Below are 19,657 nucleotides of genomic sequence, written 5' to 3' on the forward strand. Positions count from 1 at the left end.
GGAGAACGTGGGACTAGTCAGTACTTGAAAGGATAGAAATGTTGTTTGCAAACTGCAGCCTTAGCAGAATTCAGAATTCTGTAAATTCTGCTGTAAAAAGAGAAAACAAACAGGTCTTCCCTCATGGGAAGCCCCTGAACRAAAATAAATCCGTTGTGTAAAAACTGAAGAGTAAAAAAGTGTGTAATTTTAAATTGTACCAGATAYATTCATTGGGAGGTGAGGAGAGAATTGTAGAAGGGTGGATTTGGGGGGATCCAGGACTGACAGTCCCTGCCAGCTCCTGACAGGGAGGGGATGCAGCACTGTGGGTCAGACAGCTTTAATGGACGCTGATTAAACTTGTGATGATCAAATTTTCATTCTCCCTTGAAAAAGTGCTATCAGGAAGGACAGAAATACGTGAATTATTTTTAAGAAGGCTGAAGTGCAGACACAAAGCATTACTGTACCTAAAGCTTGATTCAGATCACTACAGGACATGGTCTCTGTCCAGGGGGTGTGTAGGTGGGGGGTGAGATGGCTGAACTACAAAGAATYTGAAACAATCAAAAACTATTTCTAAACATTTCACACTTTCATCCTTTTAGGCCTGTTTAATTGCCTGCTCCCTCCTTTATATGGAGTTTGCAGTTTGAACCTTTTTTTCTGGCTGTACTGATGTTATGTGCATTATTTTTAATCATATAAATAAAGATATATATGTGCATGCCTGTTAGTAACTCTGCAGCAGACAGAACAGTTTTGTACTCAGAAATTTATAGYCCTTTCTGGGATAGGTTAAGAAGAAATAACTTACATAGTTTCTTTATCATGCTTGGCTTTGTTTTTTTTTTTTTCTCTAAAATTCCCACATAGTTGTGGTTTTGTCCTATTTTGACACTGAGAACTGCAATTCAAGTCTAATTGATGTAAACTGTTGCTAAAATAAGATTTTAATTTTTAGCCTGAGAAAATCCCACCAAGACATTACAATCCAGCATGTCCTGAGAACTCCAAGGCTTACGTGTTCTTTTATTAGCAAGTGACCAGAAATACTCTAAATAAAGTAGATTATGTCCCAGTTTGTCAATGTACACATCCTGTCTGAAAATTCCTCTTGACATTTCCAAAGATTTCAGATAGTAGGCTTACTTATTAGAAAAAAAAAAAATCCACTTACTGTTGAAGGACTTTGTTTTTCTGCAAGATTTTGATTACGTGTAGTTCTTTCTCTCTGTGGTTTTTGGGAGGTCCTGAGCCATGGCAGGGGCTGAAACCATGGCAGGGTGTTCTTTGGAGCTGTGGAATGGTGTGAAAGTACAGAGCAGGTTGGGTTTGGTGTGAGGCTGATTGTTGACCTGGAGAACATTGCATTAAACAGCTGAAGGATCTCGGTATTAAAAATTCAGCAATGCATTGCTGTCATGGCAGCATGAGGGGCTCAAATAAAAGCTCTTGCAGCTGCAGAAATGTAAGAAGTGCTGCTGAATATTATAGGATGGGAGTTTGATCATTAAAATCACCTTTACCGTAGGATAATTTGCCTTCTGACATTTCCACATCTACGTAAATATGTATGTCACAATATCACAGTTTAGTCAAATGGGAGTTTTTAGGATTTATTAGAACACTTAAGTCAATAAATATATAATTGGGCCTTTCCTTAGTCATTGGACACAAAAATTGAATACTTCTCTGTTGTTCCATGTGTTCCTGACTACGGAAGTTTTGATGGGGCAGAGGAGAATAAAATTTTTGTGGAAGCTGAAAGAAGTTTATGTACTGCTGAAGGACGTTTTCCTTATTTCTAAGGTGTAGGTGTGCAGATCACAGGTGTGCAGCTGCTCGGGGTCCCTCTGGTTTTCCCATCACCCCTTGGCCTTGGGATCTGCAATTTAGGATCAGGTTCTTGGAGATGCCAGGGCAGCACCACTGCCCTCTACACCCTTGTTTGTTTGGGGTGGTCAGTAGAACATGGGATTTTTGTTGGCGATGTGTGAAACATTTGCCACATTAATAATCACYGTTTCAGTGATATTTTAGAGGCGTTTGCAGCCTTTCTGTGCAGCAGTTGCTGGGCTGTGGGTTGTGTGCTGTCCACTTATGGGGTGTTTCGGGGTGAACTCGAGATGCTCACGTTGGCTGCTGGTGGGGATTTGGGGAATGGAGTTGTTGCTGTAACGTGGAGACTTTGGATGCTGGAAGGGGGGCCCCTCTCAGCAAGACAAGGAGTAAAAGGGGATGGATGTTGTGCCTGTTAATTTAACTTTCTGCTTACATTACTAGGCAAAAAAACCCTGTTATTTGGACAAGTATGCATTTTTRTGCTTCTAAATCTTTTAAAATGCTCAATATTTCATTGTCTCTGAATCTGGTCTGAGAGACATGGTCTAGATAATCCAGGGGAAGGTGTTCCTGCCCATGGCAGGGGATTGGAACAAGTTGATCTTGAAGGTCCCTTCCAACCCAATCCATTCTGTGGTTTAAGGTGTGTTTTTTGAGTAATAAATTACTATCAATGCGAAGAACATTAAAGGCCCCTGTGATAAAATAGCCTTTGCTTATTTGCAAAGAGTTTGGGCACTTGCCTGGTTAGAAACGAACGTGAAACRGTGGCAAATCAGTGTAATAGAAATGTAGTTAATCATGTGCTTTATGTAAACAGGGATAGTTATGTGCTTTAGCTGAAAAATRTGATGAGAATCACGATTTCACCTGTCTAGTGAAGTTTCAAGCATACTCATATCAAATGAGACTTTAACCAGAAAACAACTCCTTCATCGTAATAAAGGAAATAAATTGGAGATTAGTCAGTGGTAGGTTTCATCTGAAAATTTGTCACAAATTCCTGGAAAAACAGTAGGAGACCACTTGTGTCTGTTTCAGTTCTTCATGTTYAAGATGGGGTTGAATATTTCCCTGTCTGATATGATTGGTCTATTTTTAATCTGTAAATGCTTTTGGGCAGTGACTGTCTCTGGCTGTGCCTCACTCAGTCTGCAGAAGACTGAATGAAAATCCCAAATGTAAGCCCTTCAGACAGACTGGCAGCACAACTGGACTATTTTTAATGACAAAGGATCAATATTGATGTATTTGTGCAGTTTCCTCCTGCCCTGCTAGTTTTCAGGGTCATTTAGCTGGTTATGTGAGTTGGAATTATTCTTTAGTGTCCTTAAMAGAAGGGAGGAAAGGGATCTCAAATAGCTTTAAACAAGAAAAGAATATATTTGTGCCCTGAATTTAACTCTGAAAGAACATGGGGTCAGCTTAGTTACATCAATATYCACACACCTACTTTTCTCTAAATAAAAAACGTTCATTCTCAGTCTGTATGTGACCATTTTATCCCTTGAATTATCAGTAACACTTCATCCAGTCTCGTAAAACAGAGTCASATAAATCCTGGTTTTAAGTGCCAGAATTTGAGCACCAGAAGCACGCTGTAATTTTGCTGKCTTCACATCCACTATTCCTTTGTCTTTCCATGTAATCAACATTGTCCTTGAAGAATAAATATAACATACCTGGATTTGCTGGGGAGATGAGTGGGGTTTTCCTGTGCAGAGCCAGGAGCTGGACTTACTAATCCCTTCCAACTTAGGATATTGTGTGATACTGGTTTGGGTGTGAGGAAAAAAAAAATCAAAATTGGTGCGATTTAATTTTTGGTTTTAAAAACAACCAACTCCCAAGGTTCCTGCATTGTGCTTAAAACACATAAAATAAAAATTTATTTGTTGTTTGTTTGGGCAGAAAAGGGCATCTGGATGGCTTTGTTGGCTTGCTGTACCCAAATGGAGWTTTTAGAGAGCTCCAGTAATTGGCCCCGTTTGCTTGGAGAGGGAGCCAAGTATATTTAAGCCATCCTGGGACAGGAAGCAGGAATTAATGCACAGCATTTTTCATCCTGCAGTTGGAATTTTGCTGTTGGGAAGCAAACTTTGAAAAAAAAAAGAAAAGAAAAAAAACAACAACAACTTTTGCTGCCTTTGAGAAAAGCGAAATGCAGGTTTTCCAGTGTTGTGTGTGGGATTTTAGGAGCATTTTTACTCCWGTGCTGAGGGCGGGCGGTGGAGGAGCAGCCGAGGCTGCGGTGGCGGCAGCGGGGTCTGGAGTGAAATGACATCTGGATTTGTCAGTGTGCATTTGTAACGGGATTTTCCTGTCTTTGCACTGCCTCTAAACAGAGGCACTGAATGGATAAGCAGGGCACAGAGAGAAAYGTTGAATTTTCCTTTCAGAAACCCGACGTGCGGCTCTCCAGAGGCAGCATCGACCGGGAGGACGGAGGTCTCCAGGGCCCAGTAAGTGTGTGTGGGATCTTTTCCTCTCCCAGCTCTGCCTCCAGTTTTTTCCTGGTAGAACATGCTGTACAGTTGTGGGAGATGATTTAAAGGTTTTGCTAAACRTTTCCACTATTATTACATGGTTGTACGGCTTTCCAAGAGGCTCAGCTTCTGTGGGAACAGCAGCCACAGCAGACTGGTTTATGCAGCAGTTTGAGGGATTTGGGGTTTGTTGGTTGGGGTTTTTTTTTCTTGAAGCTGCTCTTGAAACAAATACTCAAATGTTTCCACAGATATGTTGCAGTAATTTCCAAGGGCTCATGTGCTGTAGAATTGGGCCTTTTATTTAAAAATGTGAATTGTTTTCTGYAAGTTCTGTCAATAGGAAGCAGGATTAAAGCAGGATTTTGCAGTTGTTTAAATAGCTGAAGTTTTCTCACAAGTAATGTAAATGTTGCTGTTGTATTACYCAGGACTCTGTTTGGGGTAAATGATCCACTATGTAACAATTGGAATAACCCCCACAGCCATTCCTTTATTCCCAGACAGCAGCTGCAGYTCGGGTCTTCTTCCTTAGTGGTTTAACTCCTGTCTGTTTAACTAAAAGCATCTCTTGAATTGTTTCATTGTCATTGGAATCTCTGGATCATATTGATGGGAAAGGGGAATTAGGCTGGAGACTGTTAATGACACAGACCTGGCACTTCATCCTCTGTTTTCCGCCAGGGTCACCTGTAAAGTAGTGAACATTTTTAAATTAGCCCTCCTTTCATTTGGGATGCGACTGTAAGCTCCTGCTTTGGCTTCAGCGTTTCTTCACTGCTTAAGAATTTAAGGATTCTTCCTGCATTTGCAGCCAAAACACAGTCATGAATGAGTGTATTAATGACACACTGCAGCATGGTCTCTGGAGACATTCATGTCTGGAAGCTCCCAGGATTTTTTYCCATGAAATTGGAGAGCACTATTAGTTACTGTCAGGCCTTGGCTGTTGTCACATCTTTATATAAGACCAAGGGAAGTGTTGATGTGTTTTGTGCTGCTCATGAAGGTGCTTTGAGATGCCCAGGAGATCCTGAAGTCATGTCACAGCCCCCAGATCCCAAACTGTTTCTAGGGAAGTCCTGTCTGCCCAGGCGAGGTAGTGCAATACAACACCCATTTGAAAGATTGTGAAGAAAACACTTACTGATAGTGGACAGAATGGGTTTTAAAAGAAACTCTAATTCAGGGTAACTGTGTTTCTAGAACTTGATGTAGTAGTTCTTAGTAGATTCAGAACATAAYTCTGACTTCATTTGCAGTGGGAAAAGCCTAATGCTGCTGTGACTCAGTTTAAGTTTTTGACTGAGAGGATGAGAAATTGGGCAGTGATACAAATGAGAAGTTACCACCCACATTTTAGTAGTTCCTGACCGATCACATTCTTTTGACCTATACTTTCAATACACAATTTTGTGGAAATAAAACTGCAAGAACTGTTTCAGTGCGATTTCATTCTCCTCCCTCTCTCTCATGTTCCCTTTATTTTCCCCTGGGCTTAGCAGATTTGAAATATTTAGGTTAACAGCMCAAATCAAAGTTAATGACATGACTGAATGTCTCTACTTTGTGTCCCTATTTGTGAGGTTGACCAACCACACTGAGCAACAGACCAGTGTRATTTTTGCTTCTTCTTTTGCTGTTGGCATTTTTTAAAAGCCTTTTTTGTGCTGTTGTCCAACAGAAACTGTGGTCAAGCTTTATCAGCACAAATTCTCTCCCTGCAGGGGCAAACAGCACCTCTGTAGTGATGCCACCTGTGCCTGTTTCCACTGTCTGTACATTTACTTTGTCCATCTAAGTTCTTGAAGATCCCTGCTCTCCAGGCTGGCCTTCTGCCCTGCTTGCTTGAMTTCCAGCACTTTGGAATTGCCTTAAGAAATGGCTCTTAAAGTGCAGCTGACACCCATAGACTCCAATTCCTTCAAAAGCCCATTCCCAGGGGACCTCACTATTCCTGGAAAGAGCCTGACGTTTTGCTGGAATTTTTTTCTCCTACACCAGCAGTTTCAAACTCTACTCCTTTGTGGTCACCATGACTGAGGCAGTCACTGGTCCCCACTTGGCCCACAAGTCCCTCTCTGTTTATAAACAGCAGTTCCAGGAATTGCCTTCCCTTGTCAGGTTCCTCAGTAGCTGCACCAACAAGTTACTTTCACAGAAATGTCCTGGAYCTGTTTGTGTCCACTGTATGGTATTCCCAGTTGAATTTTGGGAAGTTAAAATCACCCTTAAGGGCAAGAGCAGTTGGTGTAGAGATATTCCTGAATATTGTGCTGCTGCTGGGCTGCTGACACCGRTGATGAGGTTGACATGAAGGATGTATGAATTCAATTATCAGGGAAAGTCACCTTAGTCTTTTACTAAATTCTCCCAAGAGAATAACCAAATGAACCTTGACTAAGAGCTTTGCAACAGAACCAAAAAGGAAACCAGCTTAGAAATGTGTTCTTCCTGTTATGGAACCATTCAGTAGGAAGTTCTTGGAGTCTCTCATTGTTGTGCTGCCATTTCTCCTTCACCATCATGACCTTTACAGTTGGATATGTGGACACAGACTGAAAATGACTGTGACTGTCCCACCACCTTGGAGTAAYAAGAAAGGATGAGCTGTAATGTGGAAGCCAGGGCTGTTGTGAGCAGTACAACATACATGCAGATTCTTTTCTTGCTCTCTAAACAAAAGACCAGTAGTGATGGCCTGATGATGCTGTGTGGGGATGTATTTTTAACTGTTGGGAAATGTGCTGAGAAGTGGCTGCTCTCAGTATTTGAGATTGACATAGTGCKGCTGAAAGCTGCGAGCACTGCAATAATTACTTTAAATGTTTATTTTATTTTTTTATAGGCTGGTAACCAGCACATATATCAGCCTGTGGGWAAACCAGGTAAGCACTAAATTCACATACTGTCATTTTGAATCCTTGATTACAAGCCTTKCAGCAACTGTAGTGAACAAAAGTTCATGGCATTATTTCCATRCAGGGTGGATTCAGTTCCAGGTACTTCACATGAATGTTTGTGTAATGTGTGTTCAGATTCCTGTGCAGGCCCCAGACATGGAGTCAGCAAAGCCAAGGAAGAGTTCAGATCAACAAGCAGGAAATGTCTAAAGGAAGCTGAGTCAGAGTGGGAATTCACCCAGTGTGGAGTTCAGACATGTAAAACAGAAGTAGACACCTAAAGCTGGGTTTCTTGGTCTCAGAAGTGAATCACACCCAGGAYTGCTGCTGGGAAGAAGTCCAGTTTCCCCAGACACACACAGCATGGTGGCACTCAGCTGTGGTGCAAAGGGGTGGCAASCTCTCAGGGCTGRGGTGGGTGTGCCCAGAGCAGTAGCRGTTMCCCCACAAGAGGAGTTTGAAAGTATTTTACTGAAAAAAATCCTGTTCTCATAAAATTCTCCTCCCACAAACAGTGGTTCACTGCAGGACACCTAAGGGTGTCCATCTCTGGCAGAGAACAACACGTGCAGCCTGTGTAGTGCTGGCAGAGCTGAAGGGTGCAGGTAYATCTGACAAGTTGGTGCTCTAAAAACACCATTTTTTCATTGAGCAGATCACGCAGCTCCGCCAAAGAAGCCTCCACGCCCTGGAGCCCCCGGGCACCTGGGCAGCCTGGCCAGCCTCAACAGCCCCGTGGACAGCTACAACGAGGGTGTGAAGGTAGGTGAGACACCCCCAGCAAACAGAACATTACTAGGGCCATGTGAAATATGAAATACCCCCAGCAAATCAAACAGAACCGCCCTGAGGTAGTTTGGTGTTGCTGACGTAGAGACTGTGGAAAGCAAAGGCAACCAAACTTCCCAAGTAAATGTTGTCCTGGGGCAAATGTGCCCTGGCAGCTCTCCAGGGAAGTGGGGAGGGAACTCAGGTTTTCCCTGGTTGGGATTCAGTGTGTTCCTCACCTAGAACCTGCCCAGGTGGGCTCATTTCCAGTTTGAAGGGTGTATGAGGTGTCCCAAATGGATACATATCCCTATTTGACAGGAAGGAGCATTCCCAGGGATTCCAGGTACTCAGATGGTACCAAAGTCCCCTGTCCTAATTGCAGTGCTCAGAAACCTCTTGCTGCAGCATTCAAACCCTACAAGCTCTGGGGAGCCAGGGCAGAGGGGAAATGGGCTGTCTGACCTGGGAGTGAGACACTTCCTGATGTGTTGTTTCATCTCCCATAAATAGGCAATAAAGCCACAGCTGACACTTGACAGTGGTTTTGTAGCAGAGGTGCTGCTGCAGGGTTCTGTGGGACAGTGTCCTGCCCCTGCTGCATTTGGTGTCCACAGARCTGCCCCTGAGGATGTCCCAAAATCATCCCTCTGGGTGCTGTTCCCTGCCTGTAGGACTCTGTTCTAATCTTCAGGAAACAGCCCTGTAGTAAAGAGCAGGAATCCATGATRTGGTGGCCACAGCAGCTGGGTAGAGTGACCTTTATTTTAGGTGCTTTAAGGAAATACAGAAATAAGCCCAGTTCATCTGAACATGAAACTCAAAACCTGCCATCAGAGCAGTGTGTTCAGCACAACTTGATCCCAGCCACTGCCAGCYTGTCTCACTCCTGCTCTTGTTCTGGGATTATTGGGATGTTTAAGAATCAGTGTAAATAGCCAGCAGTGGTGRATTTGAGCAGGGTTATTTATTATAAACTGATGCCAATGCTTTATGAGCTGCCAAGCCTCAGAAAACATTAAAAAGCAGTAACAGATGTGTTACTAAACTTGGCTTCTCTAAAATTTCCTTTCTAAATGCTGATACTGGAACATGAAAAACGTTTTTTGAAATACATCCTTTTGACAACAAACAAACCTGAGCAGCCAGAGACATCAGTAATGACAAGTGAAGAGAATTTGTKTATTAAATAGCTTTTTGAGTAGGAAAAAAGGGCTGATTTTGTTTTTTCTGTCAAAATTTTCTGGAAGTTGGATTCTTTTATGCCCCATTGAAGAAAACAGCCCATTATTTTTTGGCATAACTTTGTTAATGGCTGCAGTCCTAAACTGAAGATGCTTCCAGGGTTCATTTCAGGCTCCTTTTTCCATACATCTACTTCAGACTCCCTATTCAGGGAGAACTCAAATGAAGAGGATTGGAATTGCCTGTCCTTGGAGCCTTCAGGGCAGGGCCCAAGGAGCTCCTGGGTCTCTTTTCCAGGATGAGGCAGTTCCTTGAGGAAACCCAAGACTTCTCCAGAGCAGTGGTGTTGGTATTGGGGATAAAAAAAGAGAAACCAAGTGCTAAGAAATGCAGTGTCCATAATCTTGAAAGGTTAGGGCCTGGAATTCCAGGGTGTGGGTGTCATCTGAGTGGACTCTTGGTAGTTCTTAACCATGGYTGTGATGAGTTGTTGTGAACAAGACCTGCACAGTTAAATGGCCATGGATTTCCCATCATGACTCCTCTAAACAGAAAGGTTCAGAAGGATGAGTACAACATTTTCTGAAATGCATCGAGTCCTGGATTGTTTGTGTAGAGGGACCAGCAGTGTTTTCAGGACAGGTGGTTTCCCAGGYCCTCTGCTCCACTCACCACTCTGCTGCTCGCCAGAGCTTGCTCCTGTCCAGCTTTGCATGATCTCCTGCCCATGTGTTGAGTCAGAAGGAAGCATGGGGTGCATGGCAAACCCTTCCACTGCCCACACGGTGCCACATTCTGTCACACAGGACCCAGAGCTAACACCAGTGGCTGCCGGTTCCGGTGAGGATGTGTTTTCGTTGCAGGCTTTTTAACTGGTCTCTGATTGCTACACATATTTTGGGTTTGTTTGGGTTTTTTGTTTGGCTTTTTTTTTCCTGCTGAGTTTTATTAATATTGTTTTTCTTTTTTTCCCTTCTTTTGGTAAATTTCTTTAACCTCCCCCCACATTCTGCTCAACCATAGCCATGGAGGGTAAGCAGTGCGTGAGCGTGTGTGTCCGTGCCCTATTCCAAAATGTCTTTGCATGTGACTTTGCCAAATGACTGTTTTAACTTCTTGATTGCTGAAACTGATTGGAATCACAGCCTTTCCTTGCTGAYTGAGGTGATTACAGTGCTCTTTTTCCTAAGATATTTTCTGATCAATGCACTAGAGAGAATCTCTGCAATAGCTGTTGGTACCAACTTAAAGAAATGCTACAAAAAGGAATCACCATGTGCTGAATGCTGCACTCCTTCCTTAAGAGAAAGTCCCATCCAAATATTTCATGGTTTGCTCAGGGCAGTGTGTCAGGTGCTTGCAGTGAAACATTTCTGGAGCTGGGACCAGTCCTGAGAGCCTGCAGTAAGTCAGCGTAGGGAGCTGAAGCAGCACAAGCCATCTCAGATCCAGGAGGAAATCAGCAATTTTTTAACCTTCTGCTCAAACTGAGTGGTTATTTGGCCATCCTATAGTAGGGAATAGCTGCTGGAAACTGGGATGCTTGTAGTTTTCACAGTTCAGAGATGCTGAGGACCTTACAATGGAGGTTTGCAAAGTTTCTTTCATTTCAGACCTGGGATTATTTCAGTCTGTCTTGGATTTAACTCCAGACATACCTGACATGTTGGAAGTATTGCTTGAGTAAGGACTACAGTATTTTTAAACTTAATAGTTTTTTTCTGATCTCTTGGAAATCAACTGTCTAAAAGCATCCYATTGTTTCCCACCTGTACTGGTGACTTTTGTTAACCTGCTGTAGATTTACACTAACAAAATAATAATGTCAGTGAATCATGGAATAGTTTCACTTGGAAGRAACCTCAAAGATGATCTCGTTCCAGTTCTCTCTAACATACCAGTGTGTTACTGTGTGCTCTGACRTTATCTTGGAGCACAGAAAACCCTTCTGGAATGAGGGTTCGTACCTGTTGCCCTCACAGTGGAACCTRAACCACTGAGACATGTTAAGTATTCAGTACTCTCATTCCTCAAATATTCTCTTCGTTGAGAGAGTTATACTGGAAGCTCTTCAGGGAAGCCCTGGTAAGAATTGCCCAGTGTCATTTCACRTATGTTCAGTCAGAAGAAGTAAAAGAACTTCGTTCAGATCTCAGAGTGAGTGTGCTCAGCCAGCACAGGGGACAGCAGGACCGGGGTTGGGGGCGCTGCGGGGAACACGAGGAGCTGAGCCCTTGCCGGAGCTCCGCGGAGGTTGGGAAGTGGCTGAGCCCCATCTGCTGGGGACAGGAGGTTCAGCAGCCCTTCTCTGCTTGCAGATCCAGCCGCAGGAGATCAGCCCTCCTCCCACGGCCAACCTGGACCGTTCCAATGACAAAGTCTACGAGAACGTGACCGGGCTGGTGAAAGCGGTGATAGAAATGTCCAGTAAAATCCAGCCGGCTCCGCCCGAGGAGTACGTGCCCATGGTGAAGGTACGGACACAATGCCTAAAGTCAGGGTTTGTATCTTCCCTGAATGAGGTTGTTAAGTGGTGAAGGAGGAATTTTCTGGAAAATTGGAAGCAGAAAAGCTTTCTGAGTTCAAGGGGTGGGTGACTTGTGGTCAGAGTGTGGAGCTTTGGATGCCGTTCCCAGTATTGCGGGCAGCAGTGCTTCATTCCCAGTTTGCCTGTGCTTATCCAGGGTGCTGAGCTGCGTGTATTGTCTTCTCCAGCTTTTCACTTTTTAAAAAAAAACATTATTATTAACCCTTTGGCATCCTATTTTGATGGTGAAACACAATTGCAGGTGGGATTTTGAAGTGTTTTCAAGCATGTTCTAACTCCCTCCTTATGCAGATGAGGAATTAAGTCTGTCTTTTGCCTCTTACACTCTCACAGTTCTGTCATCCATTCATTCCAAGTCTTTAAAGTTTATTTCTTTAATCTTTTTTTTTTTCATAGGAGGTTGGTTTGGCACTAAGAACCTTRCTGGCAACAGTAGATGAGACCCTCCCAGTGCTGCCTGCGAGCACCCACAGAGAGGTACGTGGAGCTCTGCACACCTGCTCAGCCATTGCTTCCCAGTCAGCCTCAGCCAGCTGGGACAGGTTTTGGTGCTCCCTTCTTGGCACAGGCACACATTTTGGTTCCCTGAGCAGTCTGAACTCTTGGGTTATAAATAGACATTAAATGAATTTTATTGGACTTGCTGCATGGACCTGGGTTTGGTATTAGTGAGGATTTTCAAACTGGATGTAGGTGTCACCCATAGGAAGGTGACATAAACTGCGGTATGACAAGGCAGGGAGGATCTGGTGGTTAAATTTTTAGTGCAGGTGTCATCTGTCATTCACTTGCACACCAAGTCACTGAGCAAGTAATTGAGCAGAGCTTGGTGTGGCTGGAAGGGGCCTGCAGCAACCCAGTTCTGGATGAGGAGTCACTGAGAGCTTCCAATGAAGTCCAGGAGTAAAACAAGTTTTCCTCCAAGACCATCAACAAATATGGTACTGAGCAAGCCAGACAATGGTTCTGTGCCATCTCAGAGGTTCATCCTGACTTAGCCATGTGCTTAAGCAACTTGCATCTACCTTCTTGACCCATTTAATTTTTTAGAGCTACTTCTCYGCTTTAGAGATGCTTTAGTAATAAAAACAGTGATGCTAATAGGGACGTGGAAACCCATAACCAGRTGTTAATGCCAACTTGTGGCATAAAATCCCCCAACTGGGTCTTGGTGCTGTTTAAYAGTGATGGCCCAGCAGCTGGCAGGGCTGCTCCTGATCTCCACCCAGCACAGAGCAGCAGGTGCCAGATTGCATCTGCTGCTCCATGTGGTGCCTACAGAAACAGCCCCAGCTTCCATCAGGAATCCCAAGCAGAGGCTGTGGCTCTGTGAGTGCAGTGTTTCAAACAAAACGCTACCATTGTTGTCTCATTGCAGATTGAGATGGCACAGAAGCTGCTGAACTCGGACCTGGCTGAGCTCATCAACAAGATGAAGCTGGCCCAGCAGTACGTCATGACCAGCCTGCAGCAGGAGTACAAGAAGCAAATGCTGACGGCTGCTCACGCYCTGGCTGTGGATGCCAAGAACCTGCTGGATGTCATCGATCAAGCCAGACTGAAAATCAGCCAGTCCAGACCGCACTAAGCACTGAGGGAAAAGCATCATCAGCCTCAGAATTCTGCTTGCGACAGGATGTTCCTTCACCTTCCACCAGCAGTGAGGATTAACCCAGTGCAGTCCTGGCCTTCCAGCGCCTCTCRCTTCAGCCGACCTGACCGACCGCTGGTTCTCTCATTGCAACAGTTTAACCAAGTCTTTCTCCTAGAGCCGGGCTGGGCTGGGATTCAGAATGTGGCATTATCAGCAGATGAGGTTTGTACAGGAGCCCTCGGGCACTCAGAGCCTCGGGGCACAGGGCAGCTCACACCATCGCATGGGACACGCTTTGAGCTGCCACCGGGTCACGCTCTCGGAGCCAAAACTGTTGGAGCAGCAGATCGGAGAAAGATATTGTGAAGAATTCGGGGAAACCTCAGGGCTGAGAATTCTTGCCCACAGTATATGAACTATCCAGACTGGAATTTTTTTATTAGAACACTTAYGTCGCAATATGCTAATCATGATTTACAGAAAAAGAATAAAAAGCTATATTTTCAAGACTTCAGTCATTTCAAGACAAACTAAAGCCCTCTTCATCTTCCTGCCTTTTACTTTTATGTGACTGTGTGAAGCATTTGTTTGGAACTAGCTGTAGGACACAACTGAACACTCGTCTTTTTCACCAGGATAATGTGCCAGTTCTTTTGTAGCAATGTTGTTTTCCTTGGAAGTGAAAATGCTGCTTTGTACCAGAGCAATTCAGAGCTGCATTTAGAGATCTGTAACCATTCATGTCCCCCATTTTTATATAATTTATAAAGACAGATTAAAGCCATGATGACTATTTTAAACCCACTGTAGTTAACTAACCCATCCTTTTGTCTATCTTGCCTGGGAGGACTTACAGTAGAGCAGTGTAATTAGATTTTCCTTGGTTTTCCAATTATGCCATYTGTTCTGTTAAAATAAAAACCACACTCCCTTTTTGCTGTTGAGGGATATAAATTATTCTCAGGAAGAATATAATGAACTGTACAGTTACTTTGACCTATTAAAAAGGTGTTACCAGTGAAACTCTGACTCTCTTTATTTCACGTGTGTGCACTGCAGAAGAAACCACCGTGTTTTCCCGGCTTGGAATTTTTTTCCCACCTGAGTACCTTTATGCAGGACCGGAGGAATGACAGTAAGCACTGAAGGAAGGTGTCCCAAGATTTAATAAGGAGTTTTTTGAGTAAGCAGTTTTTCCTCCAGTTGTGAGCACAGAGCAAGTCAGTGCTACAAGTCACCAGTATGACTTGTAAGGATTTTTTAAATTAATTTTCCTGGAGGAGTTCTTTAAGAAGGTGTGGGAAAGGTTATAGAGGAGTTGTAAGGGCTGGTTTGGAAGCTCAGCTGAGGACTCAGYAGCAGCACAGGGACTAARTTMTTCCATGGGTACCTGAGTCTATTTMAATATAAATTAGTTGATAATACAAATACCTATCATCTTATTATAAAGTTACTAAATAAATGTGAAAGATGGGACAGAGCAGAGTGCATCAGTGTTTGGTCTAGATGTGGAACAACCCTCATGCACAACTTTGGAGCCCTTCTTGCACACCTAGAATTCTGTAATGCCTCAGTGCTTTAGAATACACATTTGGAACAGCTCTTACTTTGTTGAACTGCTCTGGAAAAGTCCTGTTCAATAGTAATTTATGAAATATATTCCTTTTAAGTAGCTCCTTTCCTGCACAGTATTACATCACTTCCCACATCCATCCTGAAAAGCAGCTTTCACTTTTTCTGGAAGAGCAAAGAAATTCTACACYTTACACAAGCTCAGGCTTTTTGGAGCCCTTTCCCCCACTGAAAAGGCCCTGACCCTGCTGTGCCAGCGCTGCCCCTGCACAGGTGCCATGGGAGCTGCACTGCTGCTGTAACCAGAGGTATCAGCACAAGAGGCTGTGGCACCAACCACAGCTCAGCCCTTTTGCTGAGCACAACCTTAKCCTGTGCTCACTGGGATCCCACTCCCACCTTTCTCCAGATGCTGTGGGTTCCTTTAGGAGCCTTAACTGGAATTGTGAAGCACAAAAAAACTGACAGAGAAAGTGTAAAGCCACAGCTGAACACTTAAGTACAGCAGTTTCAGGAGCTGCAGGTCCCCAGGCCATCCTCCACTCCTTCCCCTTCACAATCACCCGAGAGACAGAAGTACAAGTTGATGTTCTTTATTACAGGCAGGTACAAAACTAATTAGTCAAAAAGACCAAAGCCCATGTCATCATCAGATTCCTCTGATTCTTCYTTCTTTTCTTCTTCTTTCTTCTCCTCAGCTAGAAAAGGAAAAAGAAAACAGGATTTATTTTTCATTTTACCAGCTTATAAAAATCACTTGTCACAAAAGACTTCTGACAAGTTCTAACAAGCTAGGCCAGCAACCCAAGAATAGTGTCTGCACTATTAGGAAAGTTGTTTTCCTGCCTTCAGAATTAATTTCTATCAAACTCTAAGAAGATAGTGATGATAATGGTATGATCCTGACTGACATTCAGGGAGAGCAGTCTCAATTCTGAGGGAGCACTAATCCTGTACACTGACTTCATGTGCAACACGAGCCTTTCACAAGGGGAAGGTGCTTTACAACACTCAGCACCTACTGCGAGGCACAGACCATATGAAGAGCTTCTGTGGCTGGTCCTTGCAAAGCTGAAGCTGCCCCATCCCTGAAAGTGTTAGTGCCAGGCTGGATGGGGGTCTGAACAGCCTGRTCTARAGAAGGTGTCCCTGCCAGCATTTTAAGACCCCTCCCAACCCAAGCCATCCCCATGGATCCGTGTTCCACGCCTCGGTGGGACACAGCCGCCACTTACCGGGGGCGGCTCCGCCGGCAGGCGCGGCACCACCCGCGGGCGCGGCGGCAGCGGGAGCCCCTCCACCGCCCGCTCCCACATTACAGATCAGGCTCCCGATGTCGATGTTCGCCAGCGCCTGCGGAGAACGAGAAGCGGCACCAAAGCCTCCGTTAACACGGGGTTAACACGGGGTTAACACGGGCCTCTGCATTAAAGAGGCCCTGCCCGGCCACTGCCCAGCCCGCAGTCCCTCTCGCCCACCTTGGCAAAGAGCCCCGGCCAGAAAGGCTCCACGTTCACTCCGGCCGCCTTGATGAGCGCGTTGATCTTGTCCTCCTGCAACGAGACAGCGGCGCTCAGAGCCCGTCCGGCCCGGGCCGGCGCGGCCCCTCAGGCGGCCATGCCGCGCGGCCGCCGCCATCTTGTGCGGCCGCACTCACCGTCACGGTGACYTCGTCGTCGTGCAGGATGAGGGCGGAGTAGATGCATGCGAGCTCGGAGACGGAGGCCATGGCGGGGCGCGGTGCTGGTCGCCGGGTGGTTCGGCCTTAGCTTCGTACGAAGGACTCAGCACCYTGGGCCGCCGCGGAGCGAAAGGGGCCGGGCACGGCGGAGCGGATTTATAATGGCGGGAACGCCTGACGTAAGCGGTGACGTCACCCCCGCGTGACCCGCCGCGCATGGCGGGTGCKCGCGCGCGCTCCTTCCCTTTCCACGCCCCCCTCACACCCTCCCCTTTATCCCTCACCGCCCTCACAGGGGATAATTCATTCCTAAAATCCCGAAACAGCTCTGGGACCGGGTGCAGCGGCTCCCCCAGCACTGCCAGGCCCACCCGTGTCCCCAGGTGCCACATCCACACGGCTTTTGTGTYCCTTCAGGGATGCGGATTCCATCGCTGCCCTGGGCCGCCCGTGCCAGGGCTTGAAAATTTCTCAATRTCCAAACTAAACCTCCCTGGGACARCTTGAGGGACCAGTCCTCCCCACCATCCCCATCACTATTTCAACTCTCACTGCCTCCCTAAACACTCCATTTTCYGTATGTAAAATGGGAATAAAAGGTGCAGAATAAGCCCTTGGTACAGAACTGTGTACCTTAATTCTTTCCRCCTGARCATGAAGAAGAGSTTMTTTYCYRTKCAGTGGCCAARCACTGAACAGATTACCCAGAGAGGATGTGGAGTCTCCTCACTGGAGATATCCCAGGACTGGCTGGACACAATCCTGTACTCTGGRATGGCCCTGCTGGAGCAGRGAGGTTGGACCAGATGACCCCACTGTGGTCYCTTCCAACCTCACCCATTTTGTGATTCTGATGGGCCTGAGCAAATTCGAGTTTTGCTCCAAAGGAAATCAGATTGTGAAAAAGTAAATGTTCGCTAGTTTGGTTTTTTTTGTCTTCTTGACAGATGTGCATTTGCTGAGCCTCACCTCTCTGAGTGGGCAGATCGTGGAACAGATCTAGAAGCTGTGCTAAGGCATTTCTGGAGGRYAGGGAGGTGATTTGGGACAGCCATGACTCCACCAAGGTCAAGTGMTGCTTGACCAACCAAGGGGCCTTCTATCAAGGAGYGACCACATCAGTGGATGAGGGAGGGCTATGGATGTCATTTCTCTGGACTTCTGTAAAGCCTTTGACACGGCCCCCCACAACATTTCATCTCTAATTGTAGAGARATGGATTTGGTGGGTGGATGTTCAGTGGATAAGGAATTGGCTGGGTGGTCACATCCASAGGCAGTGATTGACTGCTCAGTGACCAGATGGAGATCAGTGATGTGTCCCTCGGGGGTCTGTTTGACACCTGAATGATTTAAAATCTTCATCAGAGACATGAATGGGGGAATCAGGTGCAGCCTCAGCAGATTTACAGATKACTCCAAGCTGAGTGGTGTGGCTGACATTCCTGAAGGACGGGATTCCATCCAGGCTGGATGGGGTTCTGCACAATCTGCTCTTGTTGAAGGTGTCCCTTGACAGGGCTATCTGACCTTCAAAGGTCCCTTCCAACCCAAATAAATCAAACTATCAAAAATCAGTTTAAGCAAAATTACTCATGAAATTGTGACAAGCAGAAAACTTGGAATCCTAAAATGACAATTTTCCATTACCAGCAAAGTTTATCCAAYGGCCTGCTTTTGTAATGCTCCTTTATTGAAACCTGAGGATTTATTAGACCATTACAAGTGTAAACTGAGGTAGGCAAGAGGGACTTGACCTCTTGTATCCATCTCTTCCTAAAGATCAGAAACAACTCAGAATTTCACTGAACAAAGATCTGACACTACTCACTGCCGGATATGATAAATGCAGAGAGTTTGCAGTGCTTAACTTATGGGCACTTATCTCTATTAGTGGGATCACCAGCTCTGAATTTAAGCATTTTCTTAAACTTCCTTTTCAAGGCACAGGGCAATTGTCTCCATTTTTGATTCCTAACTCAAAGTAGCATATAAATACCCCTTTCCATTGGATGTCAGATCCAGGAACCTCTGTCATTGCTGGGTGCTTGAGGATGGGATTTCACAGGGACTTGCATGAGCCTGCCTTGTCTGTCCCTCCCTCCAGGGATGCAAAGGCCTCCTGTGCAAAAGCCCTCAGAGCTGTCCCAGTGCTCCATGAGACGATGATCTGACTGAAAAGTAGCAACATGGAAATAAGATTCCTTTTCAATCAAATAAACTTGCMAATGACGCTGGCCTGGGAGATGAGTACTGAAAGTGTGCAAGCAAACAACAAAATTAGAGGTTTAATAGACATGCTTTTTTAACAGTTCTGATATAACAATCCTTAAGCTAAAAATTATTTGAAATGCTGATGGGATGTTAAAAAATAAAGTATGAAGACCTAAATTTTAAATGTGATATTCACATAAGCTTAGGCTTTGGTTGGCAAAGATGTTAATTAAATGAGATTTGCCTGCATCCTTGCTTCATGGCTGTCTTGCTGCATCTATTGAGTGACACTGATAAAGCTGCTCTGTAGGAGCCCAGAATAAAGTTCTGATGAAAACAAATCACTATGTAATAAAAAAGCAAAAAGACCAAAAGAAACCCCAGTTTTGCTGCTTCCTAAAGCTTTTGGAAGCCTAGGTATCTGATCCAGATTGTTGGTTAATAAAAAATAATTTATTAAGGTTTAAAACTTAATTAATAAAGCTGATTAATAAAGACCACGGGTCTAAAAATTTTCCAGTGGTGCATGCTTTTCACCTCTGATCCTGTAACTGCCTGTACTTCTACTTTGTAACACACAGCCATCCTTTTGGAGCAGAACTCTGTGTTCTGGATGAATCTACAGCAAATAGATGGGGGCTTAAAAAAAAAACAAACAAAACCCTTACATTTTTCTGTGTATTCTACAATTCCAGGGTAGAGAGTTATTTCCAGGGTGGTTTAGGTTTAGGTGTACTAGCAAGCTGTTACAAGGCACAGGACTTCATAATAAACAAAACAAATAACTTGGCTATGGAACTTCCCYGAGGTGGATATTTTACACTTGGAGGATGGATGGTAAAGAGCAGTGGCAGAGATCTGGCAGGATGTGCTTGTGCAT

General features: G+C 44.8%; 2 protein-coding genes across 4 annotated transcripts in view; one reads left to right on the forward strand and one right to left on the reverse strand.

Annotated features, from left to right (window-relative positions):
- PTK2 (protein tyrosine kinase 2) overlaps positions 1–14,346 on the forward strand; it is a 187,623-nt gene extending 173,277 nt beyond the window's left edge. For 2 of the 3 annotated variants that reach the window (XM_057369160.1, XM_057369159.1), the window contains 6 exons: positions 4,227–4,289; positions 7,162–7,201; positions 7,872–7,978; positions 11,488–11,643; positions 12,114–12,194; positions 13,096–14,346. In XM_057369160.1, the coding sequence (XP_057225143.1) occupies positions 4,227–4,289; positions 7,162–7,201; positions 7,872–7,978; positions 11,488–11,643; positions 12,114–12,194; positions 13,096–13,305 (657 nt within the window). In that variant the 3' untranslated portion in view covers positions 13,306–14,346. Of the gene's footprint in view, positions 1–4,226; positions 4,290–7,161; positions 7,979–11,487; positions 11,644–12,113; positions 12,195–13,095 lie in introns of those variants that run through there. The other variant, XM_057369158.1, reaches the window with a different exon arrangement.
- A 1,114-nt stretch (positions 14,347–15,460) lies between these two features.
- Positions 15,461–16,721, reverse strand: RPLP1 (ribosomal protein lateral stalk subunit P1). Its single transcript, XM_057369169.1, has 4 exons — positions 16,541–16,721; positions 16,362–16,436; positions 16,119–16,236; positions 15,461–15,581 (listed from the first exon to the last, which is right to left on the reverse strand). Exons 1-4 carry the CDS (start codon positions 16,610–16,612, stop codon positions 15,502–15,504), a joined length of 345 nt encoding a protein of 114 aa, XP_057225152.1. The 5' UTR covers positions 16,613–16,721; the 3' UTR covers positions 15,461–15,501.
- Positions 16,722–19,657: the final 2,936 nt, after the last annotated feature.

Source organism: Malurus melanocephalus, unplaced genomic scaffold (assembly GCF_030028575.1).
Source record: "Malurus melanocephalus ecotype Western Australia unplaced genomic scaffold, MMel_1.1 scaffold_104, whole genome shotgun sequence".
Lineage (NCBI taxonomy): Eukaryota > Metazoa > Chordata > Aves > Passeriformes > Maluridae > Malurus > Malurus melanocephalus.